Below are 14,403 nucleotides of genomic sequence, written 5' to 3'. Positions count from 1 at the left end.
TTCCATATTCCTGCCACATCCTCACCTGTCCCAATATTCCCCTACCACCTACCTATACTAGTGGCAATTTATAATGGTCAATTCACCTATCAACCTGCAAGTCTTTTGGCTGTGGGAGGAAACCGGAGCACCCGGAGGAAAACCAAGCAGACACAGGGAGAACTAACAAACTCCACACAGGCAGGACCCAGAATTGAACCCGAGTCGCTGGAGTTGTGAGGCTGTGGTGCTAACCACTGCGCCGCCCTGAAGGGAGTTATGAAGGGAGTTCCAGGATTTTGACCCAGAGACAGTGAAGGAACGGCGATATAGTTCCAAGTCAGGATGGTGTGTGACTTGGAGAGGAACTTGCAGGTGGTGGTGCTCCCATGTATTTGCTGCCCTTGTCCTTCTAGGTGGTAGAGGTCGTGGGTTTGGAAGGTGCTGTCTAAGGAACCTTGGCGAGTTACAGCAGTGCATCTTGTAGATGGTACACACTGCTACCACTGTGCGTTGGTGGTGGAGGGAGTGAATGTTGAAGGTGGTGGATTGGGGTACCAATCAAGCAGACTACTTTGTCCTGGATTGGGTTGTGCTAGTTCAGGAAGGTGTGTTGGTCGAGTCAGGTTTAGTCAGATATCATACGGTTTCTGCTTGGCTCTCTGAAGCAGGTACCGTACACTGCCTTCCTCTGGCAAATTGGCCCTCTTGGCATGTCGGTGTCTCACTCAGCAATTCCCTGTATTCTACAGATGTGTGTGGAGACGAGGAGGTCCGGGGCACCATGCTGGAGCTGAAACACAAACATGACGCAATCATGAAATCACACCACAAGCACAAGACTGCCTTGCAGCGGCGGACCTCCAGTACAGGGAGCAGAGGGTGAGTGACTGTCTGGAGATCCAGTTAGACAGGGAGGAGAGGGAGAGTGACTGACTGGGGATACAATTACCGACAGGGACGAGAGGGTGAGTGACTGTCTGGAGATCCAGTTAGACAGGGAGGAGAGGGAGAGTGACTGTCTGGAGATCCAGTTAGACAGGGAGGAGAGGGAGAGTGACTGTCTGGAGATCCAGTTAGACAGGGAGGAGAGGGAGAGTGACTGGAGATCCAGTTAGACAGGGAGGAGAGGGAGAGTGACTGTCTGGAGATCCAGTTAGACAGGGAGGAGAGGGAGAGTGACTGTCTCGAGATCCAGTTAGACAGGGAGGAGAGGGAGAGTGACTGTCTGGAGATCCAGTTAGACAGGGAGGAGAGGGAGAGTGACTGTCTGGAGATCCAGTTAGACAGGGAGGAGAGGGAGAGTGACTGTCTGGAGATCCAGTTAGACAGGGAGGAGAGGGAGAGTGACTGACTGGGGATCCAGTTAGACAGGGAGGAGAGGGAGAGTGACTGTCTGGAGATCCAGTTAGACAGGGAGGAGAGGGTGAGTGACTGACTGGGGATCCAGTTAGACAGGGAGGAGAGGGAGAGTGACTGTCTGGAGATCCAGTTAGACAGGGAGGAGAGGGTGAGTGACTGACTGGGGATCCAGTTAGACAGGGAGGAGAGGGAGAGTGACTGTCTGGAGATCCAGTTAGACAGGGAGGAGAGGGAGAGTGACTGTCTGGAGATCCAGTTAGACAGGGAGGAGAGGGAGAGTGACTGTCTGGAGATCCAGTTAGACAGGGAGGAGAGGGAGAGTGACTGTCTGGAGATCCAGTTAGACAGGGAGGAGAGGGTGAGTGACTGACTGGGGATCCAGTTAGACAGGGAGGAGAGGGAGAGTGACTGTCTGGAGATCCAGTTAGACAGGGAGGAGAGGGAGAGTGACTGTCTGGAGATCCAGTTAGACAGGGAGGAGAGGGAGAGTGACTGTCTGGAGATCCAGTTAGACAGGGAGGAGAGGGTGAGTGACTGACTGGAGATCCAGTTAGACAGGGAGGAGAGGGAGAGTGACTGACTGGAGATCCAGTTACAGACAGGGAGGAGAGGGAGAGTGACTGACTGGAGATCCAGTTACAGACAGGGAGGAGAGGGAGAGTGACTGTCTGGAGATCCAGTTAGACAGGGAGGAGAGGGAGAGTGACTGACTGGAGATCCAGTTACAGACAGGGAGGAGAGGGAGAGTGACTGACTGGAGATCCAGTTACAGACAGGGAGGAGAGGGAGAGTGACTGTCTGGAGATCCAGTTAGACAGGGAGGAGAGGGAGAGTGACTGTCTCGAGATCCAGTTAGACAGGGAGGAGAGGGAGAGTGACTGACTGGAGATCCAGTTAGACAGGGAGGAGAGGGAGAGTGACTGACTGGAGATCCAGTTAGACAGGGAGGAGAGGGAGAGTGACTGTCTGGAGATCCAGTTAGACAGGGAGGAGAGGGAGAGTGACTGACTGGAGATCCAGTTAGACAGGGAGGAGAGGGAGAGTGACTGTCTGGAGATCCAGTTAGACAGGGAGGAGAGGGAGAGTGACTGTCTGGAGATCCAGTTAGACAGGGAGGAGAGGGAGAGTGACTGTCTGGAGATCCAGTTAGACAGGGAGGAGAGGGAGAGTGACTGTCTGGAGATCCAGTTAGACAGGGAGGAGAGGGAGAGTGACTGTCTGGAGATCCAGTTAGACAGGGAGGAGAGGGAGAGTGACTGTCTGGAGATCCAGTTAGACAGGGAGGAGAGGGAGAGTGACTGTCTGGAGATCCAGTTAGACAGGGAGGAGAGGGAGAGTGACTGTCTGGAGATCCAGTTAGACAGGGAGGAGAGGGAGAGTGACTGGAGATCCAGTTAGACAGGGAGGAGAGGGAGAGTGACTGACTGGAGATCCAGTTAGACAGGGAGGAGAGGGAGAGTGACTGGAGATCCAGTTAGACAGGGAGGAGAGGGAGAGTGACTGACTGGAGATCCAGTTAGACAGGGAGGAGAGGGAGAGTGACTGTCTGGAGATCCAGTTAGACAGGGAGGAGAGGGAGAGTGACTGGAGATCCAGTTAGACAGGGAGGAGAGGGAGAGTGACTGACTGGAGATCCAGTTAGACAGGGAGGAGAGGGAGAGTGACTGACTGGAGATCCAGTTAGACAGGGAGGAGAGGGAGAGTGACTGACTGGAGATCCAGTTAGACAGGGAGGAGAGGGAGAGTGACTGTCTGGAGATCCAGTTAGACAGGGAGGAGAGGGTGAGTGACTGGAGATCCAGTTAGACAGGGAGGAGAGGGAGAGTGACTGACTGGAGATCCAGTTAGACAGGGAGGAGAGGGAGAGTGACTGTCTGGAGATCCAGTTAGACAGGGAGGAGAGGGTGAGTGACTGTCTGGAGATCCAGTTAGACAGGGAGGAGAGGGAGAGTGACTGGAGATCCAGTTAGACAGGGAGGAGAGGGAGAGTGACTGACTGGAGATCCAGTTAGACAGGGAGGAGAGGGAGAGTGACTGTCTGGAGATCCAGTTAGACAGGGAGGAGAGGGAGAGTGACTGACTGGAGATCCAGTTAGACAGGGAGGAGAGGGAGAGTGACTGACTGGAGATCCAGTTACAGACAGGGAGGAGAGGGAGAGTGACTGGAGATCCAGTTAGACAGGGAGGAGAGGGAGAGTGACTGTCTGGAGATCCAGTTAGACAGGGAGGAGAGGGAGAGTGACTGTCTGGAGATCCAGTTAGACAGGGAGGAGAGGGAGAGTGACTGACTGGAGATCCAGTTAGACAGGGAGGAGAGGGAGAGTGACTGTCTGGAGATCCAGTTACAGACAGGGAGGAGAGGGAGAGTGACTGGAGATCCAGTTAGACAGGGAGGAGAGGGAGAGTGACTGGAGATCCAGTTAGACAGGGAGGAGAGGGAGAGTGACTGACTGGAGATCCAGTTACAGACAGGGAGGAGAGGGAGAGTGACTGGAGATCCAGTTAGACAGGGAGGAGAGGGAGAGTGACTGGAGATCCAGTTAGACAGGGAGGAGAGGGAGAGTGACTGACTGGAGATCCAGTTAGACAGGGAGGAGAGGGAGAGTGACTGTCTGGAGATCCAGTTAGACAGGGAGGAGAGGGAGAGTGACTGACTGGAGATCCAGTTAGACAGGGAGGAGAGGGAGAGTGACTGGAGATCCAGTTAGACAGGGAGGAGAGGGAGAGTGACTGTCTGGAGATCCAGTTAGACAGGGAGGAGAGGGTGAGTGACTGTCTGGAGATCCAGTTAGACAGGGAGGAGAGGGAGAGTGACTGGAGATCCAGTTAGACAGGGAGGAGAGGGAGAGTGACTGACTGGAGATCCAGTTAGACAGGGAGGAGAGGGAGAGTGACTGTCTGGAGATCCAGTTACAGACAGGGAGGAGAGGGAGAGTGACTGTCTGGAGATCCAGTTAGACAGGGAGGAGAGGGTGAGTGACTGTCTGGAGATCCAGTTAGACAGGGAGGAGAGGGTGAGTGACTGTCTGGAGATCCAGTTAGACAGGGAGGAGAGGGAGAGTGACTGACTGGAGATCCAGTTAGACAGGGAGGAGAGGGAGAGTGACTGTCTGGAGATCCAGTTAGACAGGGAGGAGAGGGAGAGTGACTGTCTGGAGATCCAGTTAGACAGGGAGGAGAGGGAGAGTGACTGTCTGGAGATCCAGTTAGACAGGGAGGAGAGGGAGAGTGACTGTCTGGAGATCCAGTTAGACAGGGAGGAGAGGGAGAGTGACTGTCTGGAGATCCAGTTAGACAGGGAGGAGAGGGAGAGTGACTGACTGGAGATCCAGTTACAGACAGGGAGGAGAGGGAGAGTGACTGTCTCGAGATCCAGTTAGACAGGGAGGAGAGGGAGAGTGACTGTCTGGAGATCCAGTTAGACAGGGAGGAGAGGGAGAGTGACTGTCTGGAGATCCAGTTAGACAGGGAGGAGAGGGAGAGTGACTGTCTGGAGATCCAGTTAGACAGGGAGGAGAGGGAGAGTGACTGTCTGGAGATCCAGTTAGACAGGGAGGAGAGGGAGAGTGACTGTCTGGAGATCCAGTTAGACAGGGAGGAGAGGGAGAGTGACTGTCTGGAGATCCAGTTAGACAGGGAGGAGAGGGAGAGTGACTGTCTCGAGATCCAGTTAGACAGGGAGGAGAGGGAGAGTGACTGTCTGGAGATCCAGTTACAGACAGGGAGGAGAGGGAGAGTGACTGTCTGGAGATCCAGTTAGACAGGGAGGAGAGGGAGAGTGACTGGGGATCCAGTTACAGACAGGGAGGAGAGGGAGAGTGACTGGGGATCCAGTTACAGACAGGGAGGAGAGGGAGAGTGACTGGGGATCCAGTTACAGATAGGGAGGAGAGGGAGAGTGACTGGGGATCCAGTTACAGACCGGGAGGAGAGGGAGAGTGACTGGGGATCCAGTTACAGACCGGGAGGAGAGGGAGAGTGACTGGGGATCCATTTACAGACCGGGAGGAGAGGGAGAGTGACTGGGGATCCAGTTACAGACAGGGAGGAGAGGGAGAGTGACTGGGGATCCAGTTACAGACAGGGAGGAGAGGGTAAGTGACTGACTGGATCCCCAGTCAGACAGGGAGTAGAGGAAGAGTGACTGGAGATCCAGTTAGAGGGAGGAGAGGGAGAGTGACTGGGGATCCATTTACAGACAGGGAGGAGAGGGTGAGTGACTGGGGATCCAGTTACAGACAGGGAGGAGAGGGAGAGTGACTGGGGATCCATTTACAGACAGGGAGGAGAGGGAGAGTGACTGGGGATCCAGTTACAGACAGGGAGGAGAGGGTGAGTGACTGGGGATCCAGTTACAGACAGGGAGGACAGGGAGAGTGACTGGGGATCCAGTTACAGACAGGGAGGAGAGGGAGAGTGACTGGGGATCCAGTTACAGACAGGGAGGAGAGAGTGAGTGACTGGGGATCCAGTTACAGACAGGGAGGAGAGGGAGAGTGACTGGGGATCCAGTTACAGACAGGGAGGAGAGGGAGAGTGACTGGGGATCCAGTTACAGACCGGGAGGAGAGGGAGAGTAACTGACTGGGGCTCCAGTTATAGACAGGGAGGAGAGGGTGAGTGACTGGGGATCCAGTTACAGACAGGGAGGAGAGGGAGAGTGACTGGGGATCCAGTTACAGACCGGGAGGAGAGGGAGAGTGACTGGGGATCCAGTTACAGACAGGCAGGAGAGGGAGAGTGACTGGGGATCCAGTTACAGACAGGGAGGACAGGGAGAGTGACTGGGGATCCAGTTACGGACAGGGAGAGTGACTGGGGATCCAGTTACAGACAGGGAGGAGAGGGAGAGTGACTGGGGATCCAGTTACAGACAGGCAGGAGAGGGAGAGTGACTGGGGATCCAGTTGCAGACAGGGCGCAGAGGGAGAGTGACTGGGGATCCAGTTGGACAGGGAGGAGAGGGAGAGTGACTGGGGATCCAGTTACAGACAGGGAGGAGAGGGAGAGTGACTGGGGATCCAGTTACAGACAGGGAGGAGAGGGAGAGTGACTGGGGATCCAGTTACAGACAGGGAGGAGAGGGAGAGTGACTGGGGATCCAGTTACAGACAGGCAGGAGAGGGAGAGTGACTGGGGATCCAGTTGCAGACAGGGCGCAGAGGGAGAGTGACTGGGGATCCAGTTGGACAGGGAGGAGAGGGAGAGTGACTGGGGATCCAGTTACAGACAGGGAGGAGAGGGAGAGTGACTGGGGATCCAGTTACAGACAGGGTGGAGAGGGAGAGTGACTGGGGATCCAGTTACAGACAGGGTGGAGAGGGAGAGTGACTGGGGATCCAGTTACAGACAGGGTGGAGAGGGGGAGTGACTGACTGGGGATCCAGTTACAGACAGGGAGGAGAGGGAGAGTGACTGACTGGAGGTCCAGTTACAGACAGGGAGGAGAGGGAGAGTGACTGGGGATCCAGTTACAGACAGGGAGGAGAGGGAGAGTGACTGGGGATCCAGTTACAGACAGGGTGGAGAGGGAGAGTGACTGGGGATCCAGTTACAGACAGGGTGGAGAGGGAGAGTGACTGGGGATCAGTTACAGACAGGGAGGAGAGGGAGAGTGACTGACTGGGGATCCAGTTACAGACAGGGAGGAGAGGGAGAGTGACTGACTGGGGATCCAGTTACAGACAGGGTGGAGAGAGTGAGTGACTGGGGATCAGTTACAGACAGGGAGGAGAGGGAGAGTGACTGGGGATCCAGTTACAGACAGGGAGGAGAGGGAGAGTGACTGGGGATCAGTTACAGACAGGGAGGAGAGGGAGAGTGACTGGGGATCCAGTTACAGACAGGGAGGAGAGGGAGAGTGACTGGGGATCCAGTTACAGACAGGGAGGAGAGGGAGAGTGACTGGGGATCAGTTACAGACAGGGAGGAGAGGGAGAGTGACTGGGGATCCAGTTACAGACAGGGAGGAGAGGGAGAGTGACTGGAGGTCCAGCTACAGACAGGGAGGAGAGGGAGAGTGACTGGGGATCCAGTTACAGACAGGGAGGAGAGGGAGAGTGACTGGGGATCCAGTTACAGACAGGGAGGAGAGGGAGAGTGACTGACTGGGGATCCAGTTACAGACAGGGTGGAGAGGGAGAGTGACTGACTGGGGATCCAGTTACAGACAGGGAGGAGAGGGAGAGTGACTGACTGGAGGTCCAGCTACAGACAGGGAGGAGAGGGAGAGTGACTGACTGGAGGTCCAGCTACAGACAGGGAGGAGAGGGAGAGTGACTGGAGGTCCAGCTACAGACAGGGAGGAGAGGGAGAGTGACTGACTGGGGATCCAGTTACAGACAGGGTGGAGAGGGAGAGTGACTGGGGATCAGTTACAGACAGGGAGGAGAGGGAGAGTGACTGTCTGGAGATCCAGTTAGACAGGGAGGAGAGGGAGAGTGACTGTCTGGAGATCCAGTTAGACAGGGAGGAGAGGGTGAGTGACTGACTGGGGATCCAGTTAGACAGGGAGGAGAGGGAGAGTGACTGTCTGGAGATCCAGTTAGACAGGGAGGAGAGGGAGAGTGACTGTCTGGAGATCCAGTTAGACAGGGAGGAGAGGGAGAGTGACTGTCTGGAGATCCAGTTAGACAGGGAGGAGAGGGTGAGTGACTGACTGGAGATCCAGTTAGACAGGGAGGAGAGGGAGAGTGACTGACTGGAGATCCAGTTACAGACAGGGAGGAGAGGGAGAGTGACTGACTGGAGATCCAGTTACAGACAGGGAGGAGAGGGAGAGTGACTGTCTGGAGATCCAGTTAGACAGGGAGGAGAGGGAGAGTGACTGACTGGAGATCCAGTTACAGACAGGGAGGAGAGGGAGAGTGACTGACTGGAGATCCAGTTACAGACAGGGAGGAGAGGGAGAGTGACTGTCTGGAGATCCAGTTAGACAGGGAGGAGAGGGAGAGTGACTGTCTCGAGATCCAGTTAGACAGGGAGGAGAGGGAGAGTGACTGACTGGAGATCCAGTTAGACAGGGAGGAGAGGGAGAGTGACTGACTGGAGATCCAGTTAGACAGGGAGGAGAGGGAGAGTGACTGTCTGGAGATCCAGTTAGACAGGGAGGAGAGGGAGAGTGACTGACTGGAGATCCAGTTAGACAGGGAGGAGAGGGAGAGTGACTGTCTGGAGATCCAGTTAGACAGGGAGGAGAGGGAGAGTGACTGTCTGGAGATCCAGTTAGACAGGGAGGAGAGGGAGAGTGACTGTCTGGAGATCCAGTTAGACAGGGAGGAGAGGGAGAGTGACTGTCTGGAGATCCAGTTAGACAGGGAGGAGAGGGAGAGTGACTGTCTGGAGATCCAGTTAGACAGGGAGGAGAGGGAGAGTGACTGTCTGGAGATCCAGTTAGACAGGGAGGAGAGGGAGAGTGACTGTCTGGAGATCCAGTTAGACAGGGAGGAGAGGGAGAGTGACTGTCTGGAGATCCAGTTAGACAGGGAGGAGAGGGAGAGTGACTGGAGATCCAGTTAGACAGGGAGGAGAGGGAGAGTGACTGACTGGAGATCCAGTTAGACAGGGAGGAGAGGGAGAGTGACTGGAGATCCAGTTAGACAGGGAGGAGAGGGAGAGTGACTGACTGGAGATCCAGTTAGACAGGGAGGAGAGGGAGAGTGACTGTCTGGAGATCCAGTTAGACAGGGAGGAGAGGGAGAGTGACTGGAGATCCAGTTAGACAGGGAGGAGAGGGAGAGTGACTGACTGGAGATCCAGTTAGACAGGGAGGAGAGGGAGAGTGACTGACTGGAGATCCAGTTAGACAGGGAGGAGAGGGAGAGTGACTGACTGGAGATCCAGTTAGACAGGGAGGAGAGGGAGAGTGACTGTCTGGAGATCCAGTTAGACAGGGAGGAGAGGGTGAGTGACTGGAGATCCAGTTAGACAGGGAGGAGAGGGAGAGTGACTGACTGGAGATCCAGTTAGACAGGGAGGAGAGGGAGAGTGACTGTCTGGAGATCCAGTTAGACAGGGAGGAGAGGGTGAGTGACTGTCTGGAGATCCAGTTAGACAGGGAGGAGAGGGAGAGTGACTGGAGATCCAGTTAGACAGGGAGGAGAGGGAGAGTGACTGACTGGAGATCCAGTTAGACAGGGAGGAGAGGGAGAGTGACTGTCTGGAGATCCAGTTAGACAGGGAGGAGAGGGAGAGTGACTGACTGGAGATCCAGTTAGACAGGGAGGAGAGGGAGAGTGACTGACTGGAGATCCAGTTACAGACAGGGAGGAGAGGGAGAGTGACTGGAGATCCAGTTAGACAGGGAGGAGAGGGAGAGTGACTGTCTGGAGATCCAGTTAGACAGGGAGGAGAGGGAGAGTGACTGTCTGGAGATCCAGTTAGACAGGGAGGAGAGGGAGAGTGACTGACTGGAGATCCAGTTAGACAGGGAGGAGAGGGAGAGTGACTGTCTGGAGATCCAGTTACAGACAGGGAGGAGAGGGAGAGTGACTGGAGATCCAGTTAGACAGGGAGGAGAGGGAGAGTGACTGGAGATCCAGTTAGACAGGGAGGAGAGGGAGAGTGACTGACTGGAGATCCAGTTACAGACAGGGAGGAGAGGGAGAGTGACTGGAGATCCAGTTAGACAGGGAGGAGAGGGAGAGTGACTGGAGATCCAGTTAGACAGGGAGGAGAGGGAGAGTGACTGACTGGAGATCCAGTTAGACAGGGAGGAGAGGGAGAGTGACTGTCTGGAGATCCAGTTAGACAGGGAGGAGAGGGAGAGTGACTGACTGGAGATCCAGTTAGACAGGGAGGAGAGGGAGAGTGACTGGAGATCCAGTTAGACAGGGAGGAGAGGGAGAGTGACTGTCTGGAGATCCAGTTAGACAGGGAGGAGAGGGTGAGTGACTGTCTGGAGATCCAGTTAGACAGGGAGGAGAGGGAGAGTGACTGGAGATCCAGTTAGACAGGGAGGAGAGGGAGAGTGACTGACTGGAGATCCAGTTAGACAGGGAGGAGAGGGAGAGTGACTGTCTGGAGATCCAGTTACAGACAGGGAGGAGAGGGAGAGTGACTGTCTGGAGATCCAGTTAGACAGGGAGGAGAGGGTGAGTGACTGTCTGGAGATCCAGTTAGACAGGGAGGAGAGGGTGAGTGACTGTCTGGAGATCCAGTTAGACAGGGAGGAGAGGGAGAGTGACTGACTGGAGATCCAGTTAGACAGGGAGGAGAGGGAGAGTGACTGTCTGGAGATCCAGTTAGACAGGGAGGAGAGGGAGAGTGACTGTCTGGAGATCCAGTTAGACAGGGAGGAGAGGGAGAGTGACTGTCTGGAGATCCAGTTAGACAGGGAGGAGAGGGAGAGTGACTGTCTGGAGATCCAGTTAGACAGGGAGGAGAGGGAGAGTGACTGTCTGGAGATCCAGTTAGACAGGGAGGAGAGGGAGAGTGACTGACTGGAGATCCAGTTACAGACAGGGAGGAGAGGGAGAGTGACTGTCTCGAGATCCAGTTAGACAGGGAGGAGAGGGAGAGTGACTGTCTGGAGATCCAGTTAGACAGGGAGGAGAGGGAGAGTGACTGTCTGGAGATCCAGTTAGACAGGGAGGAGAGGGAGAGTGACTGTCTGGAGATCCAGTTAGACAGGGAGGAGAGGGAGAGTGACTGTCTGGAGATCCAGTTAGACAGGGAGGAGAGGGAGAGTGACTGTCTGGAGATCCAGTTAGACAGGGAGGAGAGGGAGAGTGACTGTCTGGAGATCCAGTTAGACAGGGAGGAGAGGGAGAGTGACTGTCTCGAGATCCAGTTAGACAGGGAGGAGAGGGAGAGTGACTGTCTGGAGATCCAGTTACAGACAGGGAGGAGAGGGAGAGTGACTGTCTGGAGATCCAGTTAGACAGGGAGGAGAGGGAGAGTGACTGGGGATCCAGTTACAGACAGGGAGGAGAGGGAGAGTGACTGGGGATCCAGTTACAGACAGGGAGGAGAGGGAGAGTGACTGGGGATCCAGTTACAGATAGGGAGGAGAGGGAGAGTGACTGGGGATCCAGTTACAGACCGGGAGGAGAGGGAGAGTGACTGGGGATCCAGTTACAGACCGGGAGGAGAGGGAGAGTGACTGGGGATCCATTTACAGACCGGGAGGAGAGGGAGAGTGACTGGGGATCCAGTTACAGACAGGGAGGAGAGGGAGAGTGACTGGGGATCCAGTTACAGACAGGGAGGAGAGGGTAAGTGACTGACTGGATCCCCAGTCAGACAGGGAGTAGAGGAAGAGTGACTGGAGATCCAGTTAGAGGGAGGAGAGGGAGAGTGACTGGGGATCCATTTACAGACAGGGAGGAGAGGGTGAGTGACTGGGGATCCAGTTACAGACAGGGAGGAGAGGGAGAGTGACTGGGGATCCATTTACAGACAGGGAGGAGAGGGAGAGTGACTGGGGATCCAGTTACAGACAGGGAGGAGAGGGTGAGTGACTGGGGATCCAGTTACAGACAGGGAGGACAGGGAGAGTGACTGGGGATCCAGTTACAGACAGGGAGGAGAGGGAGAGTGACTGGGGATCCAGTTACAGACAGGGAGGAGAGAGTGAGTGACTGGGGATCCAGTTACAGACAGGGAGGAGAGGGAGAGTGACTGGGGATCCAGTTACAGACAGGGAGGAGAGGGAGAGTGACTGGGGATCCAGTTACAGACCGGGAGGAGAGGGAGAGTAACTGACTGGGGCTCCAGTTATAGACAGGGAGGAGAGGGTGAGTGACTGGGGATCCAGTTACAGACAGGGAGGAGAGGGAGAGTGACTGGGGATCCAGTTACAGACCGGGAGGAGAGGGAGAGTGACTGGGGATCCAGTTACAGACAGGCAGGAGAGGGAGAGTGACTGGGGATCCAGTTACAGACAGGGAGGACAGGGAGAGTGACTGGGGATCCAGTTACGGACAGGGAGAGTGACTGGGGATCCAGTTACAGACAGGGAGGAGAGGGAGAGTGACTGGGGATCCAGTTACAGACAGGCAGGAGAGGGAGAGTGACTGGGGATCCAGTTGCAGACAGGGCGCAGAGGGAGAGTGACTGGGGATCCAGTTGGACAGGGAGGAGAGGGAGAGTGACTGGGGATCCAGTTACAGACAGGGAGGAGAGGGAGAGTGACTGGGGATCCAGTTACAGACAGGGAGGAGAGGGAGAGTGACTGGGGATCCAGTTACAGACAGGGAGGAGAGGGAGAGTGACTGGGGATCCAGTTACAGACAGGCAGGAGAGGGAGAGTGACTGGGGATCCAGTTGCAGACAGGGCGCAGAGGGAGAGTGACTGGGGATCCAGTTGGACAGGGAGGAGAGGGAGAGTGACTGGGGATCCAGTTACAGACAGGGAGGAGAGGGAGAGTGACTGGGGATCCAGTTACAGACAGGGTGGAGAGGGAGAGTGACTGGGGATCCAGTTACAGACAGGGTGGAGAGGGAGAGTGACTGGGGATCCAGTTACAGACAGGGTGGAGAGGGGGAGTGACTGACTGGGGATCCAGTTACAGACAGGGAGGAGAGGGAGAGTGACTGACTGGAGGTCCAGTTACAGACAGGGAGGAGAGGGAGAGTGACTGGGGATCCAGTTACAGACAGGGAGGAGAGGGAGAGTGACTGGGGATCCAGTTACAGACAGGGTGGAGAGGGAGAGTGACTGGGGATCCAGTTACAGACAGGGTGGAGAGGGAGAGTGACTGGGGATCAGTTACAGACAGGGAGGAGAGGGAGAGTGACTGACTGGGGATCCAGTTACAGACAGGGAGGAGAGGGAGAGTGACTGACTGGGGATCCAGTTACAGACAGGGTGGAGAGAGTGAGTGACTGGGGATCAGTTACAGACAGGGAGGAGAGGGAGAGTGACTGGGGATCCAGTTACAGACAGGGAGGAGAGGGAGAGTGACTGGGGATCAGTTACAGACAGGGAGGAGAGGGAGAGTGACTGGGGATCCAGTTACAGACAGGGAGGAGAGGGAGAGTGACTGGGGATCCAGTTACAGACAGGGAGGAGAGGGAGAGTGACTGGGGATCAGTTACAGACAGGGAGGAGAGGGAGAGTGACTGGGGATCCAGTTACAGACAGGGAGGAGAGGGAGAGTGACTGGAGGTCCAGCTACAGACAGGGAGGAGAGGGAGAGTGACTGGGGATCCAGTTACAGACAGGGAGGAGAGGGAGAGTGACTGGGGATCCAGTTACAGACAGGGAGGAGAGGGAGAGTGACTGACTGGGGATCCAGTTACAGACAGGGTGGAGAGGGAGAGTGACTGACTGGGGATCCAGTTACAGACAGGGAGGAGAGGGAGAGTGACTGACTGGAGGTCCAGCTACAGACAGGGAGGAGAGGGAGAGTGACTGACTGGAGGTCCAGCTACAGACAGGGAGGAGAGGGAGAGTGACTGGAGGTCCAGCTACAGACAGGGAGGAGAGGGAGAGTGACTGACTGGGGATCCAGTTACAGACAGGGTGGAGAGGGAGAGTGACTGGGGATCAGTTACAGACAGGGAGGAGAGGGAGAGTGACTGGGGATCCAGTTACAGACAGGGAGGAGAGGGAGAGTGACTGGGGATCCAGTTACAGACAGGGAGGAGAGGGAGAGTGACTGGGGATCCAGTTACAGACAGGGAGGAGAGGGAGAGTGACTGGGGATCCAGTTACAGACAGGGAGGAGAGGGAGAGTGACTGGGGATCCAGTTACATACAGGGAGGAGAGTGTGAGTGACTGGGGATCCAGTTACAGACAGGGAGGAGAGGGAGAGTGACTGGGGATCCAGTTACAGACAGGGAGGAGAGGGAGAGTGACTGGGGATCCAGTTACAGACAGGGAGGAGAGGGAGAGTGACTGGGGATCCAGTTACAGACAGGGAGGAGAGGGAGAGTGACTGGGGATTCAGTTACATACAGGGAGGAGAGGGAGAGTGACTGGGGATCCAGTTACAGACAGGGAGGAGAGGGAGAGTGACTGGGGATCCAGTTACAGACAGGGAGGAGAGGGAGAGTGACTGGGGATCCAGTTACAGACAGGGAGGAGAGGGAGAGTGACTGGGGATCCAGTTACAGAC

The 14,403-nt window shown here is 55.7% G+C and overlaps 1 protein-coding gene across 2 annotated transcripts in view; it reads left to right on the top strand.

Moving 5' to 3' along the window:
- The window catches only part of ppp1r16a (protein phosphatase 1, regulatory subunit 16A), a 185,123-nt gene that overhangs the window by 139,382 nt on the left and 31,338 nt on the right, over window positions 1–14,403 (top strand). For both annotated transcript variants that reach the window (XM_068016127.1, XM_068016117.1), the window contains one exon: window positions 732–861. In XM_068016127.1, coding sequence (XP_067872228.1) covers window positions 732–861 — 130 coding nt within the window. The remainder of the gene's footprint in view (window positions 1–731; window positions 862–14,403) is intronic.

The sequence above is a fragment of the Heterodontus francisci genome, chromosome 2, assembly GCF_036365525.1.
Source record: "Heterodontus francisci isolate sHetFra1 chromosome 2, sHetFra1.hap1, whole genome shotgun sequence".
NCBI classification, from domain to species: Eukaryota; Metazoa; Chordata; class Chondrichthyes; order Heterodontiformes; family Heterodontidae; genus Heterodontus; species Heterodontus francisci.
This window is presented reverse-complemented; position numbering and strand designations above follow the sequence as displayed.